Raw genomic sequence first — 26,390 nt, forward strand, 5'->3', positions numbered from 1 at the left:
AAGACAGAGGCTGAAACTCAGCAGATGATCCAGAAGAGACGACTGAAGATTCAGGAGATCAAACGCTCAGTGGAGCTCAGTAAGGAAGATGCAGACAGAGAGATAGCAGGTGGTGTTCAGGTCTTCAGCGCTCTGAAGGAGTCTGTTGAGAGAAGCCAGGCCGAGCTCATCGACACGATCAAAGAGAAGCAGAGAGAGACAGAGAAACAGGCTGAAGGCTTCATCAAAGAGCTGGAACAGGAAATCTCTGAGCTGAAGAAGAGAAGCTCTGAGGTGGAGCAGCTCTCACGCTCTGAAGACCTCCTCCACCTCCTCCAAAGCCTCCCGTCCCTGAACGCTGCTCCACCCACCAAGGACTGGACAGAAGTCAGCGTCCGTCCACCTTCATATGAGGGGACTGTGAGGAGAGCTGTGAATCAGCTGGAGGAGACGCTCAGTAAACAGATGGAGAAGCTGCTTGAGCTGAAGAGGGTCCAGCAGTATGCAGTGGATGTGACACTCGATCCTGATACAGCACAGCCTTGGCTCATCCTGTCTGATGATGGAAAACAAGTAAACTGTGGTGATATAAAGAAGAATCTCCCAGACAATCCAGAGAGATTTGATACTTGTACCTGTGTCTTAGTAAAGCAGAGTTTCTCTTCAGGAAGATTTTACTACGAGGTTCAGGTTAAAGGGAAGACTGAGTGGGATTTAGGAGTGGCCAGAGAGTCGATCAACAGGAAGGGAGAAATCACTCTGAGTCCTCAGAATGGTTACTGGACGATATGGTTGAGGAATGAAAATGAGCACAAAGCTCTTGCTGACCCTTCAGTCTGTTTCTCTCTGAAGTCTCAGCCTGAGAAGGTGGGGGTGTTTGTGGATTATGAGGAGGGTCTGGTCTCCTTTTATGACGTTGATGCTGCAGCTCTTATCTACTCCTTTACTGGCTGCTGCTTCACTGAGAATCTCTACCCATACTTTAGTCCTTGTCCTAACAATGGTGGTAAAAACTCTGCCCCTCTGATCATCTCTCCTGTCAATCACACTGAGTAGAACAACCATTTGATTTTCTGCTAATGTACGTTAAATGTTTTTCAGATTTGGACCAATGTATTTTTTCCCATTTTTTTCAAATGATTTTCTTTGATGTGTCAAGTTGCTACTTACAGTTCTGATTAATTTGATTTAATGTCGTCTAATTTATTCTAATAACTGCATTACCCGCTTTCAACACTGTTAAATCACAAAACAATGTCCTCAGACATAAGAAGCATTTACACGTTTCTTAAATGTCTGGCTGCCAAATTCTAAGCTGATTATTGTCTGATCATTGTTTCTATAAGAAGTGTTGCATACTGGCACAAATTACTGAAGAGCAGTTTATAAATGAGACAGAAGTCTTTTCTCTTTTTCTTTTTAAATAAACAAAAGCAAAATAATGTTTTCATTGTGTCTGATTAAAGGGGCATTATGGAGTTTTCAGCGGCCACTAGCGGTGCGGTTTAAAGATTGCAACCAGGCGTGTGCTTGTACGCGTGCTCGCTTGAACTCATGAGCGAGCGTAATCCCAAACACAAACGCTTTCATACAGAAATCCTGCAATAAACGCAGAAGCACCAGCACGCAGGCTGTGGCTTTTCACTCAGACATGTTCAGGCTCTGTTACTTCAGCGTTCCCGGCTCAGAGGCAGAACAACATGTGCGGTGTCCTGAAGCAAGAGACATCATTAAGGGAAAAAAGATCATTTTGTACACAAAGGGGCATCTGCAAAATGTGGGAGACAAGAGACAGAGCAGCTGCTTTAGCAGCAGCATCAGCTGTTTCCATTTCCTTTTGACACTGGGTCGTTAGCACCTGTGTGGGCCTGACATTTGCATAGGGCAACAGAAGAAGGTAACAGTAATGCAGACAAAAGACTGATGATTAGAGTTCTGTGGGCAATAGGTTTACCTGTGGAAGTAAGAAACCCACGATTTCTCATAGCCGAACCATCTACAAAGAAAACAGAGTTAGCGTTAGGAAGGGGTGTGTCAAACAAAGCATCCCTTAGTTGTGACACCATCTCAACCACCTCCAGGCAGGCATGTGGCTCTCCATCTTCAGCTGTTGGGAGCAAAGTTGAAGGGTTAAGGACAGTGCAGCGCTTGAGGGTGACATGCGACATGGTTAGAAGGACATTTTGCCAATGCAATAATCGTGCAGGGGTTAGATGGGCGGTTGTTGCTTGCAAGATAAGGGAACGGACAGCATGCAGGACGTGCACAGTTAATGGACACATAGCAACGATGTCAGCCGTTGCCAACACTGCTTCAGTAGCAGCTGCTACAGCTCTTAAGCATGCTATCATTGCCCTTTCAGTAATGGACAATCGTTTTGAGTAGCAACCTATCGGTCGCTGTTTGTCACCATGTGATTGAGTGAGGACTGCTGACATAAAACCATTACATTCGGACACAAAACGATTGAAAGATTTAGTCGAGTCAGGAAGTCCTAGGCAAGGGGAACTAGACAGAGCTTGCTTTAAGTCAGTGAAAGCTTTTTCTGCCTCGGGGGTCCAAGTCAAAAAGTCAGTCATGGCCAGGTGTTTACCCCGTGTGTGATGTCGTAAAGGGGGTGGGAGATCTCCGCAAAATTTGTAATCCATGGACGGCTATAGCCTGCAAAACATAAAAAAGACATCATCTGTTTTTTAGTTTGCGGTTTTGGAACATTCAGAATTGCCTGAATGCGTTCAGGGCCCAATTTGCGACCATCCGGAGTGATTATATGGCCAAGATAGCGCACCGACGTCGACACAAGTTGCAGCTTATCTTTTGAAACCATATGACCATTTTCTGCCAGAAAACAAAGAAGTGACACTGTGTCGTTTCTACAATCCTCCTGTGTAGGAGAACACACCAATATGTCATCAACATAAGTAAACAGTGTACTCCCGCACAGAGGACGCCAATGCGACGGGTTTTCAGCCGCAGTAAACAGGGTAGGGCTTGAGGCAAAACCCTGTGGCATTCGTGTCCAAGTATACCGCTTACCATTGCAAATTGTGAAAGCAAACCAGAATTGTGAGTCAGGATGTACAGGGATGCTGAAATATGCATTTGCTAAATCAATCACAGAGAACCAACAAGAATTTGATGGAACCTGCGACATTAGCGTTACCACATTAGGTTGGGGCCGGATGTTGAACAGCTTCCTTAATTGCCCTAAGATCTTGTACTGGTCTCCACCCCCCATTTGATTTCTTTACAGGCAGGATGGGTGGCTTAGAGACAACATATGGTGGCGGTAAATTCTGATACCATCTTTACCATTAACCCTGCCACTGATTTTGCTTCTCTCAAATGTGCTTCTTTTTCCCCATTTCTCAAAAGCTTGCCAATCAATCTTTTTCTTTTCCATTTTCTTTGCTTTCTCTGTCAAAATAATTCTACATCTCTCTAAACAATCTGTACTGGAAAAATGCCTTCAGTTACATCATGCCAAAGTGGAACATCAACAACCACACCTTTTCCCTATTTCTCTACCATTATTTTAGCTGGACCTGAAAGAGTGTCAGGCAAATAATTTAGTTTTTTACCTGATTTGTTCCCCATGTCCTTCTACTGACTCAGACTCACTGAACAAATTTGTTTTTACTTGCAATGGGTTTTATCATTCACACACTCTGATCTTCCCATATGATGAAATGGTCAGATCTTGTCAAACACACACTAACTCTGGAGAAACTCTTTCAGGCACTTGCATGATGAGGATCTCATTTTCGTTTACAATTGTGTGCTAGACACTGAAATTAGTTTATCACAGAGTTTTCTATATTTATCATCTCATACACACAGATATTTACCTTCCTTAGTGGAACATAATGTTCGAAACAAACACTTTCACATCACATAAACTCTTTAAAACTCTGTTTTTCTAAGATGTGTTATTTATAGTATAACAAAACTATGGCAATTGTGATCATACAAACACATGGCTATGGGCCAGAGGTTGACCCGCTGCACCAAGGATAGAATTCTTTTTTTTTTTTTAAAAATCACTCAGGATTTTGGAAAATAGGCTGTTCCTTATCACTGGAAATGCCACCATTAAATAGCGTTACCTGCTAGTCTATATAAGCTCCTAGGTAGTTTATTGCTAGAGATGCTACCATAATGGGATTATGCACTTATCACTCCTGGCCTGTTGTTTTTTCTCTGTTTGTGTTTTTTAAAGTTCCATTTTAATTCTAAACTCCCCCGAATAGACCCATTATCACCACCCCCGATGATTAACTATATTTATAGTTCTATAAACCCCAACTGGTTAAACTTTTTCCGGAATAGGTGTCTGACCCTACAGAACACCTGGCTACCACGAAGGTTTTACACTGAATTCTGATGAACATCTCCAACACATGTCCTATCAACCTAGGTTTTTTCCCCCAATTCAAAACATCGTACTCCCGTTTTTAAGTCGATTGGAGCGTCCAACCGGTCACCACCCGGTCCAAAGTCAGGCGGTTCCTCTCTCGTTTTGTGAGACGGACTTCCCTACCTGTAAATGTTGCCTGCGGTTTGACTCGGGCGTTGATCAGCTGGAACGTCCAATCCCATCCTCGTTGCCAAAATGTCAGGGAAAATAATTCCTTCCCAAAGAATACGGAGTCAAATAGATGTGTTGAATCATTTCTTTATGTAACGTGGCCACGGAGAGAACGTACAGTTACTCTCTCGAACTCAGCATTTCCTCTGCTTAAGTACAGAAACATGTACAAAGCAAACAGCCAACAAATGGTAGATGAAGGAAAACTAATGGCAGAGTATTAGCATGCACTCAAAAACTCTTCCTGAGCTAAGAAAGGAAATGCAAATGTATGTGGCATCAGATGTTTCTCTGTCTCTTTTTTGGTCTATGTTAAAAACTCTCACCTACATGCCATATCGTAAATCAGGCTATGACTAGAAACCAATGCTAATTTCTCACAAGTTAGTTACAGTGAAATTCTAAAATGGAGCAACTTATAATGTATTTCTCACAGTGGCGCTGTAGGGTTAACCGGTCGACATGCATACAATCAATAACTTTAGGCACACACCCATTATCTCAAATGTCAAACTCCAAAGAGTCCATTTCTACTAAAGCCTCCTCTTCTGAATTCCAGCAAGCAAACGAGAAACTAAGTTTGACTTTAAATACAAACGCTGGCACTCCGGTTGGTGCTGCTGCAGCGCACTGGCTGTTACTCAGGATGGACTGGGCCTCGTCCACTCAGGAGGTTGGTTTGAAAGTAACAGTGACTCTGTCGTGTTTTACAGATCATCTGAGTGACCTGATGAAACTCATGTTTGAGGTGTTTCCGGACCCACCAGACTCACAGGTGAGTCTGTCATGCTTCAGTCAAGCAAAAGCAAAGCAAAGGCCTGAAGACACCACAGCGGCCAGCAGCATCAGGAAAATCTAAGCATCCCCAGGAAGATGCGTCATGATGACCACTGTGACCCGGATGGGACATGATCTGGACAGTTTCTCTAAATGTTATGGCTTTGCTACTTTGTGCATTATAATAAAAATATATATATATTTTTCTATTTCACTGGCCATGAATAAAGTGCTTTATTTTTGAGGTTTTGGTGTTTTTTAAATTTACTATTACGGGACTTGTGGTTTTACAAAGATATCATGTTATCACAAAGCGTTGATGAAAAACTTTTACTAATGGTAGTGAATGAGTCTGTAAGCAAGACATTTCTTATTTCACACACTTTATTATAGTGTTGACAGATCACAATATAAATTATATGAAATGATCTCAAACTGAATCTGCATCTGAACATTTTTAAACCCATATGGCAATAATTATCTGACAAATAACTTGTATAAATATCCAATTTTCTCTGAATGATGGACACAGTACAGTCCGCACAGTAGCTGCAGATACTTTGGTTAGTGTACATAGAAAGGGAAGAGGAAGTGCATAAGACTTTGTAAGATCAGTAACCTTCAGTTGTGCTGAAATGGTAACACTTAGCACTCATTTCTGCCACATCTGTGTACATGTCCATTAGACGAGAGTGGCCACAGTAATCTCTATACTTTTGTCTTTTTACCAGAAAAGAACTTGACTAATGTTTCACATCTGTTTGTTTCATATGTCGCCTCTCTATCTCCTAGCAAATATTTTCTACTTCACTCGGCTTCAACACCACTTCTCCCAAATGTAGGCTACCTGTAAAGACAAATAAAAGACGGTGAGATGGTGAGAGTTAATAGATTCTAAGCTAACAACGTGTCAGAGACAGAAATAGCAGTACTGACATGAGTTCAACAGCTAAGTACAAACCTGTACTTGAGGAGGAGTTCTCTGTTGTCTTCTGTCAGCCTGGCAGGAAACTCCTCTGCTGGCCTGTCTGTAGGAAACAGTTTAACCTTAGTCCAATTTCATCTCTAGTGTGTAGTTATGATGACGGTTTTGCACTATTCATAGCTGTAACTATTACAGCTATGTAGTTGATATGACAGACAGACTGACTGTTCCTATTAGATTAACTGTGACGGAGCTGCGTTATTGTCACTAATACTAGTATTGCAGTAATGTGAAGTATATCTCTGAATGAGAATGGGTTTGTATTAGCATGGGCTTGACAGGCTAATACAAACCCTATGTAGCTGTAGCCTATGTAAACTTACATGGGCTACTGCAGCAACAACACACACATACAGGCGACAGCGTGTGGGCTTAATGTGACAATACATACAGTTAGCAACATTAGCTGTTCAATATGCTAACGCCAAGTTCAACAGGCAAGTGTTCAAAAAAAACAGAAAGGCAACATAAAAATGGTCAAACTTACAGGTTCCAAGTTTGAAGTCGGTATAGATCCATCCTTGAGCTGTTCGGTTGATAAATTTCATTTGGTTATGAAGTTACAGCCTAGTGTTGTGTAATGGTAGATACACAACTGAACCATGAGAACCTGAAGTGGCCTTCCAACTGAAGAGGAAGTGAAGTCTTAACCGAGGACCCGCCTTGATAAGGACTGACAGATAGCATTTTCATTTGCAGTGTCCCATGTAAAGCTGCTTAGAAATGTAAATGCAATGCAATTGCCTGGGTTCGCTGTTTCACTCATTGCATTTGAATAAAGTCCACTATAGAGCAGAGTCAGTCTTTGAAAATAAAATGTCAAATGCTGTTCCCATTTAGCTTTTCACATAGTTAGAAAATGGCATTTTAATTTTGACTTAAAAAGACCATGAACACATGGACGTGTAAATGCAATAGACTGGTGGCAGTGTTTCACTCATTGCATTTGTCCACTATAGAGCAGAAGTCTTTGAAAATGTAACGTCAAATGCTGTTTCTTTTGTCATTTTAATATGGTCCTAGAATGCTCTCACAAGTGTGTGAAAATGAAAATTATTGCATTTTCATTTTTACCTAAATTACACGTGGAAAATTATAATGTTATTGTGGTATTACATTTTCAAGTTTGCATTATAATTTTAATTTAGTCGCCTGTACGCTTCCATAAAAACCCAGTTATATAGCCTTCCACCAATTCCCATTTCATACAATTTTATCAACAGTCCTTCTCTCCACATTGAATCATAAGCTTTCTCAATATCAAAATATACTATAGCCATGACCTCTTTCATACTAACTACTGTCTACTGTAGATCTTCATTTACGAAATCCACTTTGGTATTTGTTTAGCAATCCTCTTTGCTCTAAATAATATGACAGTCTACCAGAGGTGGGACCAAGTCATCGTTTTACAAGTCCGAGTCAAGTCCCAAGTCCAGACCGATCGTGACTGGCAAGTCTGAGTCAAGTCTCAAGTCAAGGACCAACAAGTCCGAGTCTTAAACTTTGAGTTTCGAGTCCTAAACAAGTCATAATGCGGTCTTCACCAAATTTAAAACGTATTTCAAAAGTTTTTACAGTTAAAAATAAAACAACCTATTGAATGAAGCTTTAGCCTGTACAGAAAGAAGGTAGAGGTGCAGTTTCACACAACAGATGTTCTATAATTTCATGAATTAAATTAACTGTTCATGTAGGGCTGCTAATTATTTTGGTCAATAATGAGATCACAATTATTTAACAGGATTACTCATTGCCTTAAGAAACATTAAACTATTGAACTTCTAAAATATAATAATTTCTTTTTAAAAACTATTATGTGCATTACTCCAAAATCTCATAGCCCATGAAATAAGAAACAATAACCCAACATTATTAACTTTGCAGCATCTACAGTCAGTACAAGAGGTAGCAGCTCAGTTTCAGCTTTGGGTGACAGATGGGTCACTGAGGGGGCTGTGTGTGTGTGTGTGTGTGTGTGTGTGTGTGTGTGTGTGTGTGTGTGTGTGTGTGTGTGTGTGTGTGTGTGTGTGTATACATGGAGGGGAGCAGAGCAGGTGACAGGTGAACTACTCGAGTTGATGAAGTTACTTACAGAACACTGAAATAAAACCGTGGTGTTTTTTCGGGAGATGCAGTGACAGAAACCAGTGGTGAGAAAACTATAAATCGCTATGACATTAGAAGACTCAGAGACCGTGGATATTTTACAAGAACCGATCAGGTAAAGCAACACTGAACACACCTTTTAGGGAGGGCCTCAGCTGTAAAGGAAAGAGGTTCGCTGGATTTATAAAACAAATTCCATTCAAAAAGTGAAACTTGTATAATGTATAGGACGTTTTAGAGCACGTCATGCTTCCTGCTGCTGACCAACTTTATGGAGATGCAGATTTCATTTTCCAACAGGACTTGGCACCTGCACACAGTGCCAAAGCTACCAGTACCTGGTTTAAGGACCATGGTATCCCTGTTCTTAGTTGGCCAGCAAACTGGCCTGACCTTAACCCTATAGTAAATCTACGGGGTATTGTGAAGAGGAAGATGCGATACGCCAGACCCAACAATGCAGAAGAGCTGAAGGCCACTATCAGAGCAACCTGGGCTCTCATAACACCTGAGCAGTGCCACAGACTGATGGACTCCATGCCACGCCGCATTGCTGCAGTAATTCAGGCAAAAGGAGCCCCAACTAGATATTGAGTGCTGTACATGCTCATACTTTACATGTTCATACTTTTCAGTTGGCCAACATTTCTAAAAATCCTTTTTTTGTATTGGTATTAAGTAATATTCTAAATTTCGGAGATACTGAATTTGGGATTTTCATTAGTCAGTTTTAATCATCACAATTAAATGAAATAAACATTTGAAATACATCAGTCTGTTTCGCTTTTTGAATGGAATTACTGAATTAAAAACCAACTTTTTGATGATATTCTAATTATGTGACCAGCACCTGTAGGTAACTGTCTAATGTATATGACAGCATGTGCTGTGTTGCGTGAGAATATGTGCTGAGAGATGGTTTATTTCTGTATTTTATGTTGTCTTGTAAAGCTGCAGAAGAGTCCAAAACAAATTTCCTTTATTTAATTTATTATTATTATTATCATCATCATTATCATTATTATTGTTATCTATAAGCATAACAAAATTATTAATAACAATAGTAATAATAATAATTGTAAAAGAACATAAAAGATTAAATGTAAACACAATTTTCTGCCATAACACAGCCGAAGGTGAGCAGCTGTTACAATCAGCCTGGACTCGGCGCTGCAGCCTTTTTCATACAGTTTATGGTGCAGCCACATCAGGAGAAAAGGCTGCTCTTCTCTTTCTTTCAGTGTGTTGCTTCCGTATGTGGCTGCAAGCAAAACCGTACAGTCATTTTTTTAGTTGCGATCTGGTTGCAAAAAGTATCGATTGAAGTTCTGGTTTGACTGGAGATGTTTCGATTCTACTCGATAGCGGGCTGTTTCTGTCTATACCATAAAGGTATGAGCAGCGACTCCCATCCCCAGTCTCTGTGGAGGTGGGCATGTCCTGCTTTCAGTTGCAGTGTGGAGAGGTGGGAGGTGGCTCAGGTGTCAGCTGTCTCCTCCTGCATTCCCTCTAACTGCAGGAGTGTGCTGGATGTCCTCTGCCAGCCTGCACAGAGTCACAGGGGAGACGCCCGCACCTTTAGGGCGCCGTGTGCTACAGTCTCGTTACCGCATAAGTGAACAGTGAAATGTCCTCATGGAACCCTCAAAACCCAGTACCTGGGTCTAGTTGGTGTCTCCTACCCTCGCACGTATTATCTTCCGGTTGAAACTGAGCAAACATCTACGGTCGTTGGGTTGTTGCTCCTCTCTGGAGGTCAGAAAGCTGAGCAGCTCATCTTCATCCAGAAGGGGTTTTTGCTCCTTTCCTGCCGTCAGTATTGCCCTTTTAATTCAATAACAACTGTTATTGCTGATGTAGCTACTGAGTGGGACCTCTGTGGGATGTCTCCTGTCTGTGGTCCCAGCAGGTTTATTCCACATCTGCATTTGTGACAGTAGTGTCCTCTGATGTGGACAAACGGTGCGCTCCATCCAGAAAGAAGAGGCATCATGTTAAAGTTCCTTCCTTTTACATCCATCTCTTCCTTGAAAACCTGGAGTATGATTAAACTAATCGATGGCATAGATGTTGATGAAGGCGTTATATTTTTCCACATAATAAATGACACACATTAACAATGTCTTGATAAAAGACAATGTTTGGTGAAGGACATAAAAGTCTGTCAGACAGAGACCATCAGGGTTGTTTCATGGCATTTGTCTGTTTGTTTAAGGTAAGTAGACGGTAAACTGTGCAGAAAAGACAAATAGACTTTAGGAAAGTCAGTTTGACAGTTCAAACAAGTCTTAACCGGTCTTTATTTCAGAGCGGCAGGAGAGCAGCGGTTCATCTCAACATCCCTTCATTTGGTAAATTCAGCCTGGGCCTGTGGGGAGCTTCTCTGAAAACACCATGTGGAGAATTTGCAGCAGAGCTCTGGTAAGTTCAAACCTTCAGCTAATTCTACCTGATGTCCATAATGTAGCTCCCTGAAAACACTTTTTAAAACCTTTAATGTGGTAACTCATTTCACCCACGCAGGGACTTTGTTCTGCAAGATCCAAACTCATTTCATCAGAGAACAGAACACAAGAGGAAACATGATGTTATAGCATCAGAAATAAATCACACTGTTGGTTCTCTTTCAGGGATCCAGAGCAGATCCCTCTGCTGTTTTAATACTTCTGAACTATGAGATTTGTTTGTTGCTTTAAGTTTCTAAGCCAGGAGTTTCAGAGCTTTTGCTGTAATATATCAGGGGCCAGAAGGAAATGATCCCGGGCCATGTCTGTTTCAGTTCATCAGGCTGAGACGCTTTCTTCTCTTTCCATTAATTTCATATTCTCTCACTTCTAAAACCTCTTTTTCTTGTTCCTTCTTGTTGAGACATAATTTTGTCCCTGCTAACATCGGTCACTCTCCCTCCTCATTATTTGTGGATAATTCTTAATTACTTATTTTTTGAAGTCTTGCAGTGGAGCCACTAACTGGTGTGACAGGACCAGGATCAGATCACATGGGGTGAGCAGCTTTTTACAGCCCGTCCTCACCAGAAAACACATGGGTGGGATGTTCAGCAGCTTATTATGAGGCTGCTCCCTCTAGTGGCCGTATGGAGGAAGTCCAGTATGAAGAGCGACAGTCTGTGGAAGAATGACAGGTCAAACCCAGGACTTTCACACGGAGCTGAAGTCCTGCAGAGTTTGAATTAAATAGTTTCCAACCCAACAAGAAAGTAAAAGGAAGATCTGTTGAATATTTAAGTTTTATTTCCAGTCGTGTTTCATTTAGTCTCAGCCGTGCTCTACTGTATGTAGGTGATTCCACGAGATGGTCTTCCGTTATGTCTATGAGACTATTGACTATTTTATTGATCCAGAATAATTGCAAAAAGATTTGCGGGCTGAAATCTTCTCTTTAATACGTCTTGAATTCCATAAAGGTCAATGACTCAGTCTGTTTCAGAACAGGCAGAGGAAAGTAAGTGTGAGCTGTAGATGAAGAATCTGATAAATAATGTGCAGACTGAGGATAAAAGAGGATTTACTGTAAACGGGGGGAAAGAGAGGTGGATGGTGATGCACTGAAACTTTACCTCCTTAAAGTCTATGTAAATTTTTTTAAATTAGGGATCCAAGAAGCAAAACTGCTGGAACCCTATTGTTTTTCTTCTCTTTCTTTCTTTCTTTCCGCTGGAAGTCTTTGGGCAACTGCTGGACGAAAACTCACCAAAATGTGCAGATGGGTTGTAAATTCCAACCACTACTCAGGCAAAAAAATAGGCCCTCTTAGAGGCGCTATAACAATCAACTTTAGATTTTTGCAATTGTCTCCAACAGCTTTTTTTTTTCTTTCTCTGGATTCATCTGCATCTCTGCTCCGATGTAAATGTAAATGCTCTGTACTTGTATAGCACCTTTCTAGTCTTTTCGACTACATCTGCATTCACCAATGACACACATTCATACACTGAGCCTAAGTGCTCAAACGGAAACTAACACTCACACTCACACTCACACGGGGTTCAGTATCTTGCCCAAGGACACTTCGACACGCAACCAGGGGGAGCCGGGCATTGAACCGCCGACCTTCCGATTAACGGCCAACCCGCTCTAGCTCCTGAGCCACAGCCACCCCGATGGTCATCTAAAAATGTCAAGTTATACGACTTTTTATCACTTTTCGACCTGAAACTTTGGCAGGATCATCCACGGACGTCGCGGATCAAAAGTTTCAAAAGGTTTACTTTTGTGTATTTCCGCACAATTTTACATAAATGACTGTAAATCAAAATTGGCTTAAGTTATTGTCACCAAACTTGACGTGTCTGCTCAGATGCTTGTCCTGGGCTTTGCTGAGCAGTCCTGTGATATTCTTCCACTACCTCATAATTTGCTGCATTGGATTCGTACAAAATTCGGATTGTGCGATCAAGGGTCACTACTCAGTTCACTCATAAAATTTGGTAATGATTGCTCAAAGTGGGTGTGGCTTATTACAATAAATGTAAATTTCTAGACGTTTCATTCCAAACTTCAAAAAATCTAAGAAAATCATCTGTACGTCCTCGAGAGCTGAAATATTATCAGCACATCCGCTGATTTGCCTCACTGCAACCTATGGCCAACTCAGAAGTCAGTCACTCGATATTTTTCAGAATATGCTAATTCTATTAACATCTGTATCTCTAAGCATCTCTATCTAAGTCTTTCTTCAAACGTTACCAAAATCAACACAGACATTCTCTAGATTGCTGATACCAATTGTTTTAAGGGGTTTTCAGATCGGTCAAACAGTGAGTCTGCAGTGATCTTCAGTATGTTGCTGTAACTTGTACAGTATGAACAACATTTTCTTTTTAACTCAGTTTTGGATCAAATGCCACCAAAATAATTAACAACACTCCAAAAACTCCCAAAAATGATTTTTTTCAGAATTTTCTCAAGTTTAAACTGACAAAACTATCAGGTCTGGCACATGTGACGTCACTGAGCCACCTGCTCTGCAGATCTACAGGTCCTGGGTTCAAATCCCCAGGTGACTGAGTCAGACTTTCTGACAATAAGGGTGTTCAGATAATGAGTTTAAGGTGTCTATTTTATTTTTCTCTGCTTAAAAGTATTTGTGCAGCTTAAACTTTAAACGCTGGAAACAAAACGTCGCAGGTGGGTTGAGCATGTCACCCAGCAGTCAGGTACATATGATGACACTCTCTGATCTGAAGGTGGTGCTGTAAAAAGGGTTGCGGTAAGGCTGTTCCTGTGTCTGGTCCAGATAGGCAGCTCTCAATGTTATTAGTACGAACTATGCATGTATTTGAATCCATTCTGGTGTCTCTCAGGTAAAGGTGGGGAGGGTGAGGACTATGGTTGCCGGCAGACACCTGAGCCAGCAGACGGGACTACCCAGCGTGCCCGTCCCCCCTCTGCAGCAGACCTGTGAGCTCTACCTCAGCATCCTGGAGCCCTTCTTGGACGTGGACGAGCTGAAGCGCACAAAAGAGCTGGTGAAGGACTTTCAGAAAGCAGGAGGGGTCGGAGAGAGACTGCAGAGAGGCCTGGAGAGGAGGGCACGCAGCACTGAGAACTGGGTGAGCTCAACAACTACACCGGCCGCTGATCCGGTCCTGAGAGGAACATCCTCCCCTCATTACTGGGACCTTTAGACACACAGAGCTCACTAGATCTGAAGTGCAGAAAATAGATCACACAAGTTATCTCCACTACAAGTTACCTTCTTCTAACTGAACGTTTTCCTGAGCTGTACGATGATCAGTCTGCAAGGAGAGAAACCTTAATGTGAAATGAATGACAGAGGAAGAGCTGCTGAGATACAGTCAGATGCTTCATGCAATGTTCTGATCGTCCACTTCAAATTCAGGATCTCATTAAGGCAGCATGAAACAGCTTCTTTACAAACTCCAGAGACTTAATCCCTCCGGTCCTCCTGATTATCTCTGTGTGTTTGTGTTTGTAGTTAACAGACGATTATGTGAAGAGAGATTTTCTCACTGAACGGATGTCTTTGGTGGTTCTCTCCAACCCTGCCATAGTTTATCCCCGAAAGGTCTTCAGAGAGAAACAGGATCAGATAAGGTACGTGCACACGCACACACGCACACACACGCACACGCACACGCACACGCACACACCCACACCCACACACACACACACTTTCCTGGTTCCTTGAAGGTGCTGGAGGATGCAGTGAAGGGCCAGGTTGGTTCTGTGGGAGAATTGCAAGGGGTCCAGGACTTGGTTTGTGATGGATTTTCAGGTGTGACACTAAAAGATTTGCTTCAGTCGATAAACTTCATTCAGAAGAAACTCAAAGATGAGATGCAGACGGGAGCTTCAGGACCAGCTGCCACTGTATTTTCACATTATGTAGTCTGAGCTGCCTCTCGCAGCCACACTGAAAACATGGCCACTCCCAGCATGCATTCTGTGAGAGAGAGAGACATAACCTGGTGTCAAGAAGAGCCTGTTTTCTGCCACTGCTCCTCCACACCTGGTCAGGCCAGGAAGTGGCCCCCATCACTTCCTCCAGCAGTTTCTCCAGGAAGCGTAGAGATTTAGCTCCCCCCTGATCTCAGACCTGCTGGCTCTTGGAAGGATTCTCTGCACTCTGCCAGAGCTGAGCTCTCTCCTGACATTTACAGCAGTGCTCCATGTGCAGACGACAGACTGGAAAAAGGACTGGTCCTGGACAGACCCTTTGTTCCCAGGTCTGTACTGTGGAGGTCAGTCAGTCTCTGTCCTCCTGACACAGCTGAGATCTGGCCTCTGTGGCTCTGGAGGCTAAGTTAATAACCCCGATGATGTCCTGGTGAAGTCCGTATTGTGTTGAACTTCCTCTTTAACATGAACGACACCTTTTCTCTGCTCAGGTGTGCTGCAGAATACATCAAGGGCTTTTTGGATGTAAAGACTTTGATTGACACGTGAGTACAGAGCTTGAAATGTTCTCCTTTTCCCAGACAGTTTTATTCATTTCTCTGTGATGATTTGTTGTTTCATACAACATAATAATGAAGTATTTTGATACCAGCTGCAGATAATCAGTTTATCACCTACAAACATCAAACGCCAGATGAAGCATTAACTTTCTGAACGGTCAGAGGTTCCAGCTTCTGCCTGAGGTAGAGACAAGCTGAGCCTGAAGAATCTGAATTAGGTTTATTTCCAACCAAGTTCAGATATTTGCTCTCTGTCTTTATAAGAACACTCTCATCTGTGTATTCTGACTTTGGATCAGGACAAGTCTTTCTGTTTTGCACTAAAATCTTTTTGTAAAACGATTATGAAACATAAAAAAGAAATGGCTAAACCTGGGATGACTTCCTCCTCAGTTTGTTTTCATTTAAACGTTCTTAAAAATATCGTGTGTGCATCAAACACATCATATCTGTGGTAATCTGTGCTCTGACTCTCAGAGCTACCATCTAACTGTGTAGGCAGGTAAACCTGAGTCAGAGGTGGAGGAGTTACAGAGCTACAGCTGTCGGAGTTGTAAATGATTTTGATTGGCTGTTGAATGTTTGTTTTACAGCAATACTCTACCAGCTGAGTACATGAAAGGGAAGCCGCTGTGTATGAAGCAGTACCAGCAGCTGATCTCATCCTGCCGTGTCCCAGGTCTGAAAACGGATTCGGTGGTGTTCTACGCCAAGAGCTCCAACCCCCCAAAACACATCACTGTCGTACACAACAACCAGGTGGGGAGCTCTTCCCTTTGTCCTGAACAGACCCTGATCTTTCCTTTCAGAATAAATTTACTCTTCAGGTTTATTTATGCAAATGTGCAGAATCCTTTGATAAGTCAGTTCAGGGTCTAGCTGTGCGAGCAGGTTTTGGTTTCCTGTTTCCATTGAAATCCAGGACTTTTCAGGTCACTAAAATGCCTGGAAACACCCTGAGAGGCTCATACTGAGTCTTGTGAAGAATGGTTTGCTAAAGAAGGGTCACAGGACTTTACTATTAATCAAATTACCACAAATTCATTTTCACACAGTTAGCCTGGGGCCTTGGGGTCCCCGTCTGTCTTTGGCCCCAGGGCGTTGCTCAGTTGGTAACCCACTCTTGCTTTTGTATGTGTTCTCTCCTTGGATTCAGTTCTTTGCGTTGGATGTGTACAACAGTGACGGGACCCCGCTGACATGTGACCAGCTCTGTGTTCAGCTGGAGAGGATCTGCTCCTTCTCACTACAGACCGACACCGAGCCTGTGGGCATCCTCACCACCCAGCATCGGGACATCTGGACCAAAGCCTATATCAACCTGATCAAGGGTGAGCACAGCTCTGTCTAAGAAAAGGCTCTTCTAGATTTCAAATGATCTATACCAGACTCTGCCTGTTGTTGGAGCGACTGAGTGAGCACCAGCAGCAGCCGACGCTCTCCCTTTATGATAGCATGATGATTGTGTTAATCTCATTACTTGAATTTAACACCATTCATTAATCCTCGTGGTCACGGCAGGCACACAGCCTGGCTCCCTGAGAGTCCCTGTTTCCCTGCATGGTAACTTTCTCCCTGCTAACCGCCTCGGCCCACCGGGACAGTCTGCCGGGTGGCCAGTCCAGGCCTACCTAATGCTTCATGGGAACACGTGACACAGACTTCTTGTATACAGTTAGGACACTCCTCTGTGTGCTGCCATCTCTGTGACCTGCACCTCCTTTGGTGGAGTGTTCCTTTAAAGTCCAACTGAAATGAAAAAGCATTTTTCAGTCTGTTACAGCAGAAATATCTGCTCTGAAACCACATGCTCAGTGTTCTCCTTTAAAGATAAAACTCAGAAACCAAAGGGAGGAATTTAGATTTGACATGTTTTACATGCATTCATTTGTTGGGATACTGTTCTCCGTCTACGTAGAACTTGTTTCCATACAGCAAATTAAACCTTTGCGGAAAGCAGTAACATCATTGTTGTATCATCGACGGACTGAGACACTAACAGCCAGACGGCAGCTACACAAGAACAAACACATGATACACATGCGCTTTCTGCTAAAGTCTCCTGCTTTGAAAGAGGATTACCTTGTGAACAACATGTGAAGATAAACCAAGCGTCAGTTCATCACGTGAAAACGTGTAGAGTTGTTAAGCTGTTGCCGTCTGGCTACATGATAACATGATGTTTCTCTGTGTGCACGTCCTTGATGTGTTCAGATAAGACCAACAGAGAGTCAGTGTCAGCCATCCAAAGCAGCATCTTCACAGTGTGTTTGGACGGAGCGATGCCCCCGGTGTCGGAGGAGAGGTATCGCAGCAGCGTCATCCTCTGGCTCCTGACTGGAGGAGGCAGCCAATGCAACAGTGCCAACCGCTGGTTTGACAAGGGGCTGCAGGTGAGGTGACACACGTGCACTTTATGCAGGGATCAGCTGTGGGACCAAGATCACTAACCAGAACATTCAGCATCAGCATCACCAGAGCAGCACAGTCACACATTAACAAACAGAAGCGTGAGGAGCTGGGATGTAATGCTGATGTTTGGTTTGTGTTTCTCATCTGTTTTCCAGCTCATTATTGGAGAAGACGGGATATGTGGTTTAAACTTCACACATGCCACTGCTGATGGTATAACCGCAATCACGCTGTCTGAATATGTTATAGCTGACATGTAAGTAGACCAAAACTGAATGAGCTTCTGGGTTTGGGTGTTATCATGCATTGTTGTTATCACATGACTGAAAGTTCAGGCAAAGTGTACACAGAGACTTTACAGTCAAAACATACTGATAGCAGAATGGGCAGGTGGAACTACTGAAAGGTTGTTTCTCTTTACGTTCAGTGTTATTGGTGAGTTTCCATCGCTCTCAGAAACAATCAAAAGTTGGTGTGTCATACTTTGTTTGCATTGTTACGTCCTTCTGGCAACAATAACAGCAGCCATCTCTGCAACACTTTGGCGGTTTGCGCCTTCCTTTCAAACGTATTAAATACAGATGCTGTTGCACTCACATGAAATACTTTGCACACTAAAACTGAAACGCCCCAAATTGCATATTCATTTAAGCAAAAATACTAAATGAACAACAGGTGCTATCTGGCACTTTTGAAAGACGTCATTCTGCGTGCACACCGTTAGTAGATCAGCTTATGTGTGAATTTGGGAGTGATATCAAGTTTGCACAGGTTTTTACACACCTAAACCTTAAGGAAATCTGGCCCCTAGTGCAGAAATTTTGCCTAATGGCGTGTAGTCCAGTAAAAGGATTATTATTACTAAATAGTAGTCAGATAAAGGGTGCATTTAAGATATAAGGATTCTGTGGAAATATAATTAAATGTTTAATTTCAATACCATATGCCAGAACATATTTAATTATGACATGCAGTTGATGGTTTGGTTTTTCTTTAAATTCCATTTTGTTACATCGTATGCATAATTTACTTTCTCTTCTGTATAGAACCAGGAAAAAGCCACAGATGATGCGGCCTGCTGTGGAGCCTTTACCCATACCCCAGAAACTACACTTCAACATCACGCCTGAGGTCACGAAGGATATTGAGGAGGCCAAGCATGAAATGGACATGTGAGAGCAGCTTTTAGTTGTCGTACATAGACACCCAGTGACCACAGTGATAGAAACCCAGAAGTAGACTTCATGTCATGATTATAGCAGTTACATTTAGCTTTTATCCAAAGTGAGTTCCAGCTGGAGGCCACCAGAGCCGGCAGCGTCGCGTTCTGCCCTCTGTGCAGCTTCGTATTCCACCAGAAGCGTTTTGCTGCCCGATGTTATTGTTAATTTTTTCCTTTTTTGTGTCTCTCCCGTGCATGGCTCTGTTGTTCCGCCCTCTGCAGGGCTTTATACCCCAGAGGAAGCATTTCAGATGCAGATTGTTTTGCCGGCCTGATTTTGCTAATTTGCTCAGATTTTCCTGATTTAGTCATTTGTCGTTGATTTTTAAGGTTCTACTGTAGCTCAGGAGGCTGTGTAGTTAGAGAGTTTCTCTTTTGTCTGCTTTAACTGTGTTTATTGTTGATATAAGATCGGGAGTTTTATTTTGTAAATGTACTGGATTCTGTTTGTCATTTGTGTGTCTGACTTCCTGCCTGGCTAATCTGCTCTGTGGAGCTTGACACAGCCAAAACTAGAGGAGCCAGGTATCGCCAGAGCGTAGAGTCACGAGCATTGTCCATAATGACCGCGATCAGCTAATGCAGCCATGCCCCTTGGAATCCAGCAGGCCTAGGTCCAGGTTTAGGCAGCAGAAGCTAAACAACATGGCAACTTGGAAGATCTGGCAGGGAACAATGGAAGTGGACAGGAATGTCAGTGAGTGACGAGGGAATGATGTGCAGGTGGGGAGGGGGGAGGAGAAGAGTGAGGCGATTGCAGGGGAGATGGAGTTAGCAGGATCAGCAATGATGGGAGGGGCAGAGAGAAAGAATGAGCAAAAACAGGGCTGAAGCAGATGTGACAGAATCAATAAAGGTGGTGACGTTGATTTTTGCATCTTTGTTAAAGTTAAGTTGCCATTTATGTTAACAGACTCAGCTTCCCCACTAATCCTTCAGGTCAGTGTTTTAGGCCTTTCCAAACTGACCTATTATTCCACTGGGCTTTTTTCTTATTTCTGCAGTGACCTTATTCCTCAACATAAGAACATTTTACATGTCAGCATGGAGCACTATCCCCCTCCTCCGTTTATTTCTAGATGTCGCCTTTCGGGATGGGAGAATTGTCTTTTGACTGTGTGTGTGCTTTTAATTGCTTTTTAAAATCCTCTAAAACAGCACCTTGTATGCAGTCTGACCAGGTAATTTATTTGACCTTAGTTAGCATCTTAGTCCTTGGTATTCCCACATTATGTGTGTATTGTTCCTTGGAAACCCATCACCATCTTGTAAAACGTAAATAAAGTTCTCAAGAACTTCAGGTTATTAGTTTATATAAAAGTATCTACAAGCAACTTTAGAGGTTTCCTGTCTGTTTTTCCAGACGATATTAGAAGCATCTGACTTCGTTAACTAAATGACCTTAATGCTCCAAGCTGCTTTGGCAGAGGCTAGGCGGTGATGGGTTATGGACCAAGGTGCAGGCTGAGATGAGTTTTCGGTCTGCGATGGAAGATGTGCAGAGTTTCTGCTGTCCTGATGTCGATGTGGAGAGCGTTAGTTGATTAGAACGAATAGAGGGAGACTGCATTGTAATTTTGTCATTATGGTCACTATGAATCATTACTAACACGACATTAAGCAATGATTTCCTTTAAAACAAAGAATTAGTATGGCATCTCTTTCAGTGTGTTTTTAAGGCCATCTATCCGCCAACTGAAGCGCAACAGAAGATGGGTGATGCAGCAGGACAATGACCCAAAGCACCCCCCCAGTTGTTGCTTCTGTGTAACTATGCTATGACAAAACTCACTCTTGGGGGTTCATATGTGGACTCCAGTCGAAGGCTCTGCTGCAGGCGCTGCCATCTTTAGCAAGCTAACAATGTGAATCACAGCAGGGCGAGTTAAAGGAAGCTGCTGCTTCATCCGGCCATACAGAGGCTTCCCGTCCATCTGACATGAACTAGTACTGCAGGAAGTGTGTAATGGATCACATTTTCAGAATAAATGAGACTCTTATACTTATCATTAGGCATATAAATATGCTGATAAACATTTCTGCAATCATCCGTGAAACCAGGCTCACTGTCAAATTTCTTCCATCCCCCACAGACTGGTCCGAAACGCAGATCTGAGCGCTGCAGTGTTTTATGACTTTGGGAAAAATGTCATGAAGGCCCACAAGATGAGCCCCGATGCTTTCGTACAAATGGCTCTCCAGCTGGCCTACTACAGGTGAGCTGCTGAAGGGGAGAGGACCGTTTTCTGCATTCTAAACCAAAGAGCTTTCACAGATTATACAGTCAGGCAGCAACAGACGTGTTGAATCCACATTTCAAAAGCCTTCACGTTGAACTCTAAATCAGGGCATGAGTGATCAGGAACCACAGGCATTACAGAGGCTGGAGTGATGGATAATCATCAGCTCAATCAGGGGATAGTTGTTCAAACATTATCCCCACTGTGTTTGCAGAGCTACAGTTTTTATTTGTGTTGGAACAGTCTGTTAAAATATTTCTCCCCTTCTTTCGTCAGGATGTACCAGCGGTGCTGTCCAGTATTGGAACCTGCCTCCCTGCGAACGTTCAGACTCGGCCGTCTAGCTATGATGAATTCAACCTCCGGAGCCTCAGCTTCCTTCGTCAAGGCCTTCGATGACCCCAGAAAACAGGTCTGACCGTCAGGGTCGGCCGCTTTGGATCATACTGTCGCTGCTGCACAGCATTGATAAACACTGATAAACACAAACATCATGTCTTCTTCCTGTCTGCAGAACTCAGAGAAGGTCGATTTATTGGAGAACGCTTTAAAAGCACACAGACGGAACATTAACATGGTGAGTATCATTCACAGCACCGCTCAGTTCTGGAGTTCAGTGTGGGTCCAGTTTGTTGTCAGGGTGAGATGCCTTTCAACACCACCTTGCTATAAATCATATGTCCTTATATCTCAATTCACAAAGCTTCCTGGTACTCCTGAAATGGTTTGTCTTGTCTCAATGTTCTGGTGTCAACATGTCCTGATAAAACGCATCATTGCTCCAAAGAGCTGTTTGGGTCCTGAGGCATGCCAGAGTTTTAATATTAGAAGCCAGTGATGGGGGTAATGTGGGGTTTCTCTGTTTGGCCTCATGGTGGCGCTGTTGTCTCACTGTTAGGTTGACTAAATAAATGAGCTTCCTGTCACAGTAACATGATGGTGCAGCACCAGGGTGTCTGAGATGAAGATGAACTGATTTTGTGCCATTTCTGAATCATTTAGAAGCAGGACCGGAGCGTGAGCACGATGCCGTTAGTTTAGACAACGGTCAAGATACCATCTGAGCAGCTTTCCAAGAGATGCTCCCTCATCTGCCTTGCTGCTACAAACATGTAATCAGTTGTAGATTGACGTTGAACTGTCTCCATCCTAACAGGCGATCAGCGGACACTCTGTATTCGGACACCTCCTGGGTCTTAAGATGCAGGCTGTTGAGGAAAACATCTCCATGCCTGATCTCTTCACAGACTCCTCCTACTCTAAAGCCTTTGACTTCAGAGTCTCTACCTCTCAGGTAAGGCTCAGGGATGAAACTGACTATACGGTCCACTCTGCTAACATGGCTAACGCCTCCCCTCCAGCAGTGGCTCCGAGCTGCTGTGGCATCTCTGATAGGTGCCACTCCAGACTGTGGCTGATGAGAGACTGAGAACTAATATTATAGAGACAGTTCCCTCCCTGAGCAGCACCAGACCCCACAGATCCAGGCCCCCTAGATCCGGACTCCATATGTCCAGACCCCACAGCTCCTACAGAAGGAGAGAGCAGAGGGACAAGATGGCACAATACTACAGGAAGGGGAAGAAGTGGAAGTCATATGCATTAAGGGGACACAGGGGCCGATGTGACGCCCACTTTGCTTTTTGTTCAAAATCTCAGTCTGACATTGGTTTCTTCTGCAGCAGGGGTCGGCAATAGGCGGCCCGCGGGCCAATTTCAACACATAAATTCTTAAAAAATACTTTGATAGCGGCGGGTCATGGCAGCAACTGTAACTCACAAAATCATTTCCTCTTAAGTGATTGTGCCCTTAAAATAAAAGCGTGAGAAAGTGATTTGCAGCACTGCTTTATTTCGCGTTGAATTGAAAGCTTGTACTTTGAAAAGTTCTGAAAGAGATTCAAAAGAGTCTGTGGCGTGCTTGACACACCTCTCAGGAAATGTTAGAGTGGATTCCCCTGAAAGAGAAGCGCAGGAACTTCCTCTCCTGGAGATGCTGTGAAATGGAAATAAGCGTCTGTAGGTTAACGGATGCGGATCAAATACTGAAACACATAGGATGGGGGTTTATCACATGCACAAGTTGGTAATAATAATAATAATAATAATGATAATAGTAATAAATAATAAGCATTTGGCCCAGTCGGCAGTGGCCATCCTGGTCCTGAGATGGGCTCACAGACCCGATCAGATCAGAGGTTACAAATTGCGACATTCAGTCAAAATTAGTGGTGGGAAGAAAACGGTGAGAAACAAATGTACTTTGGGTTTGTAACCAAGTGTGCAGTAGAGAATGACAGCAGACTCGGGTGGACAGTTCTAAACGTGTGCTCTTTGGAAACCGGTCAGCAGTGTTTGCCAGTTACTGCTCATATTGTTGTAAGTAGTGAATGCGTGTTCGTAACCATTGCTATATATGTCATAGGTCGCACGCCTCCGGAGCAACGAGGGGTTAAGTGTTTTGCTCAGGGACACATTGGTGTCTCACAGTTGATTCCAACCCGGGTCTCTCACACCAAAGGCATGTGTCTTGTCCACTGCTCCATCCCCACCGCTTCGTGAGTGGGGATGCGTAGTAATGTGGGTCCAGTGTGGCTGCAGTGCCAGGGCTGAATCTTTGTCCCAGTCCGGCCTGTTCACAGCGTTTGATGGTTGGCTGGTCTGTGCAGTCTTGGAAGAGTAATGCTCTGGCCATGTGGCTCTGCACGCCTCTATACATGAAGACATTTGTCATGGTGACTGCCAAACACTGTTAAAAAATACTTGCTGAGTCCCAAAACAAGATTAATTTCATCTGGCAGAATCACATATCAGGGGTCCCAGAACCATACCTAACGGTGCACTCTCCCTTCTGTCTCTGTACCAAGGTAACGTTAAAGTTTGGCTGTCTGCCGTGTGTTGGCCCTGAAGATCCCGGGATCTACAAAGTGACCTACAGCATCATGGACGATCACATTGACTTCATGGTGTCCACTTTTGAAACTTCTGACACCTGCAAAGAAACGAATGCACCCCTTCTGCTCCAAGCCTTGCAGGACGCACTGTTGGACATGAGGACCCTGCTGGACCAAACGCCAAGAGCCAGACCGTGAGCTTAATCCAGACTCACAGCAGACGTTGGATATTTAGTTTGATTTCTTGCAGAGTTAGAGGAGAAGACCTTTTAAATGTAAGATTACATCCAGCAGCCGGTTAGCTTAGCTGAGTAAGGGAGACCGGGGATGGTTCGAACACGGGTCACTTCTAACATGTCCAGTTTCTCCAATCAGGAACAAGTTACAAACCACCTGATTCACTCTGCCTATGCTCAGTTTAGTCCTTATTCCACATGGGGAAAAAGAAGCAGCTCAGACAATTTTAGAATGAAGAAATCATTTTGATGTGAGAGTCTGTTTTCTTGCAGGTTGTTAATACTGCTGTTTTAGCTGTAAGGTAAGCTAGTTCCTGGCTGCAGGAGTCTGGGTTGGTTGTATATATGTTTTATTTAAATTTCCGTATGTGTCTGACGCACACAGTAATGTTTAATTATTTTATTATCATGTTCAACAGTCATTGTCAGACCTGCAGCCTCTCTGTGGGCCATGAGGCCGGACGTCTGTCACCACTGTAACACCCACACTCAGATCCAGCTGGTGTACTTTATTATAATGTTCACTACTATTACTGACAGTAACTAATATACTTGGAACCCCCCCCACACACACACCAATTATGTTTAAACAGCAATCAAGTGTTGAATAAAAAGCTTTTACCATCATGTGTCTCTCATATACCTTCTTACATAATGGGAAGTGATGAACAACAAGGTAATTCAAAGTGCTACATAAAACATAAAAGCAACAGGTAAATATAAAAAAAGCTTAAAAGTTTATTATTTTTATATATCTGTTGGAACTGGTAGGCTAGCAATGGGGCTGACCATCTTAGTCCGAATAACAACTTTCAGTTATTTATAGACATTCCCACCATGAGCAAGCACTTGGCCACAGGGACAAGGAAAACCTCCCTTTAACAGGCAAGATCCTGGAGCAGAACCAGGACTCAGGGTTGGTGGTCCTTTGCCTCGACCGGTTGGGTTGAGAGGGGTTGCAGGGGATTACAGTAACCCTATAGCAGCATAACTAAGGGATGGTTCAGGACTCACCTGAGCCAGCCCGAACTATAAGCTTTATCAAAGAGGAAAGTCTTAATCCTACTCTTAAATGTGGAGATGGTGTCTGCCTCCTGAACCCAAACTGGAACCTGGTTCCACAGGAGAGGAGCTTGATAGCTGAACGCTCTGGCTCCTAGTCTACTTTTGGAGACTCTAGGAACCCAAGTAACCCTGGATGTTCCTGATTTTTGCAATATTACGTAGGTGAAAAAGGCGGCCCTTGAAATTTGCTTAATATGAGACTTAAACAACATGTCCTGATCAAAGATAACTCCAAGATTCCTCACAGTGGTGCTGGAGGCCAGGGCGATGCCATCAAGGGAAACTATATCTTTAGATAATGCGTCACGGAGGTGCTTAGGCCCCAGAACAATAACGAAAAAATTACAGGTCATCCAGGTTTTAACATCCTGAAGGCACATTTGAAGTTTAGCTAACTGATGAGTTTCATCTGGTTTGATCGATAGATATAACTGAGTATCATCTGCATAACAATGAAAGCTTATGGAATGTTTCCTGATAATATGGCGTAAAGGAAGCATATATAATGTGAAGAGGATTGGTCCGAGGACAGATCCTTGAGGAACTCCATGACTAACTTTGGCATGCATAGAGGACTCATCGTTAACATGTACAAACTGAAATCGATCTGATAAATAGGACTTCAACCAGCTTAGAGCGGTTCCTTTAATGCCTATGTTCCTGTCTCTGCAATAGGACCAGATGGTCAATGGTATCAAAAGCAGCACTAAGATCTAGTAAAACCAGTACAGAGACAAAGTCTGATGCAATTAGGAGGTCATTAGTAATTTTCACCAGTGCTGTCTCTGTGCTATGATGAGCTCTAAATCCTGACTGAAAATCCTCAAATAAACTATTGCTCTGTAGAAAATCACACAGCTGTTTAGCGACTGCTTTCTCCAGGACCTTAGAGAGAAATGGAAGGTTAGCTATAGGTCTATAGTTGGCTAAAACATCTGGATCA

At 43.1% G+C, this 26,390-nt stretch overlaps 2 protein-coding genes across 2 annotated transcripts in view; both read left to right on the plus strand.

Annotated features, from left to right (window-relative positions):
- Positions 1-1,035, plus strand: part of LOC123961525 (E3 ubiquitin-protein ligase TRIM21-like) — a 7,878-nt gene extending 6,843 nt beyond the window's left edge. Inside the window, exon 2 of the mRNA XM_046036995.1 lies at positions 4-1,035. Within this exon, the coding sequence (XP_045892951.1) occupies positions 4-1,035 (1,032 nt within the window). The remainder of the gene's footprint in view (positions 1-3) is intronic.
- Positions 1,036-13,596: 12,561 nt separating this feature from the next.
- On the plus strand, positions 13,597-24,989 carry LOC123961526 (carnitine O-acetyltransferase-like). The gene is made up of 15 exons (XM_046036996.1): positions 13,597-13,614; positions 13,762-14,010; positions 14,397-14,515; positions 15,016-15,147; positions 15,310-15,363; positions 15,972-16,137; positions 16,535-16,709; positions 17,593-17,771; positions 17,946-18,046; positions 18,837-18,962; positions 21,106-21,228; positions 21,529-21,664; positions 21,767-21,829; positions 22,409-22,546; positions 24,120-24,989. The coding sequence occupies exons 1-15, from the start codon at positions 13,597-13,599 to the stop codon at positions 24,342-24,344; spliced, it is 2,004 nt and encodes a 667-aa protein (XP_045892952.1). The 3' UTR covers positions 24,345-24,989.
- The last annotated feature ends 1,401 nt before the right edge of the window (positions 24,990-26,390 follow it).

The sequence above is a fragment of the Micropterus dolomieu genome, linkage group LG22 (genome assembly GCF_021292245.1).
Source record: "Micropterus dolomieu isolate WLL.071019.BEF.003 ecotype Adirondacks linkage group LG22, ASM2129224v1, whole genome shotgun sequence".
NCBI classification, from domain to species: domain Eukaryota; kingdom Metazoa; phylum Chordata; class Actinopteri; order Centrarchiformes; family Centrarchidae; genus Micropterus; species Micropterus dolomieu.

Excerpts from the sequence above, each read along its gene's own strand:
- LOC123961526 (XM_046036996.1), top strand. Across the intron at positions 14,516-15,015 it reads GAGAAACAGGATCAGATAAG|ACCTGCTGGCTCTTGGAAGG; the intron begins GTACGTGCACAC and ends CCCTGATCTCAG. Across the intron at positions 18,963-21,105 it reads GCCAAGCATGAAATGGACAT|ACTGGTCCGAAACGCAGATC; the intron begins GTGAGAGCAGCT and ends CATCCCCCACAG.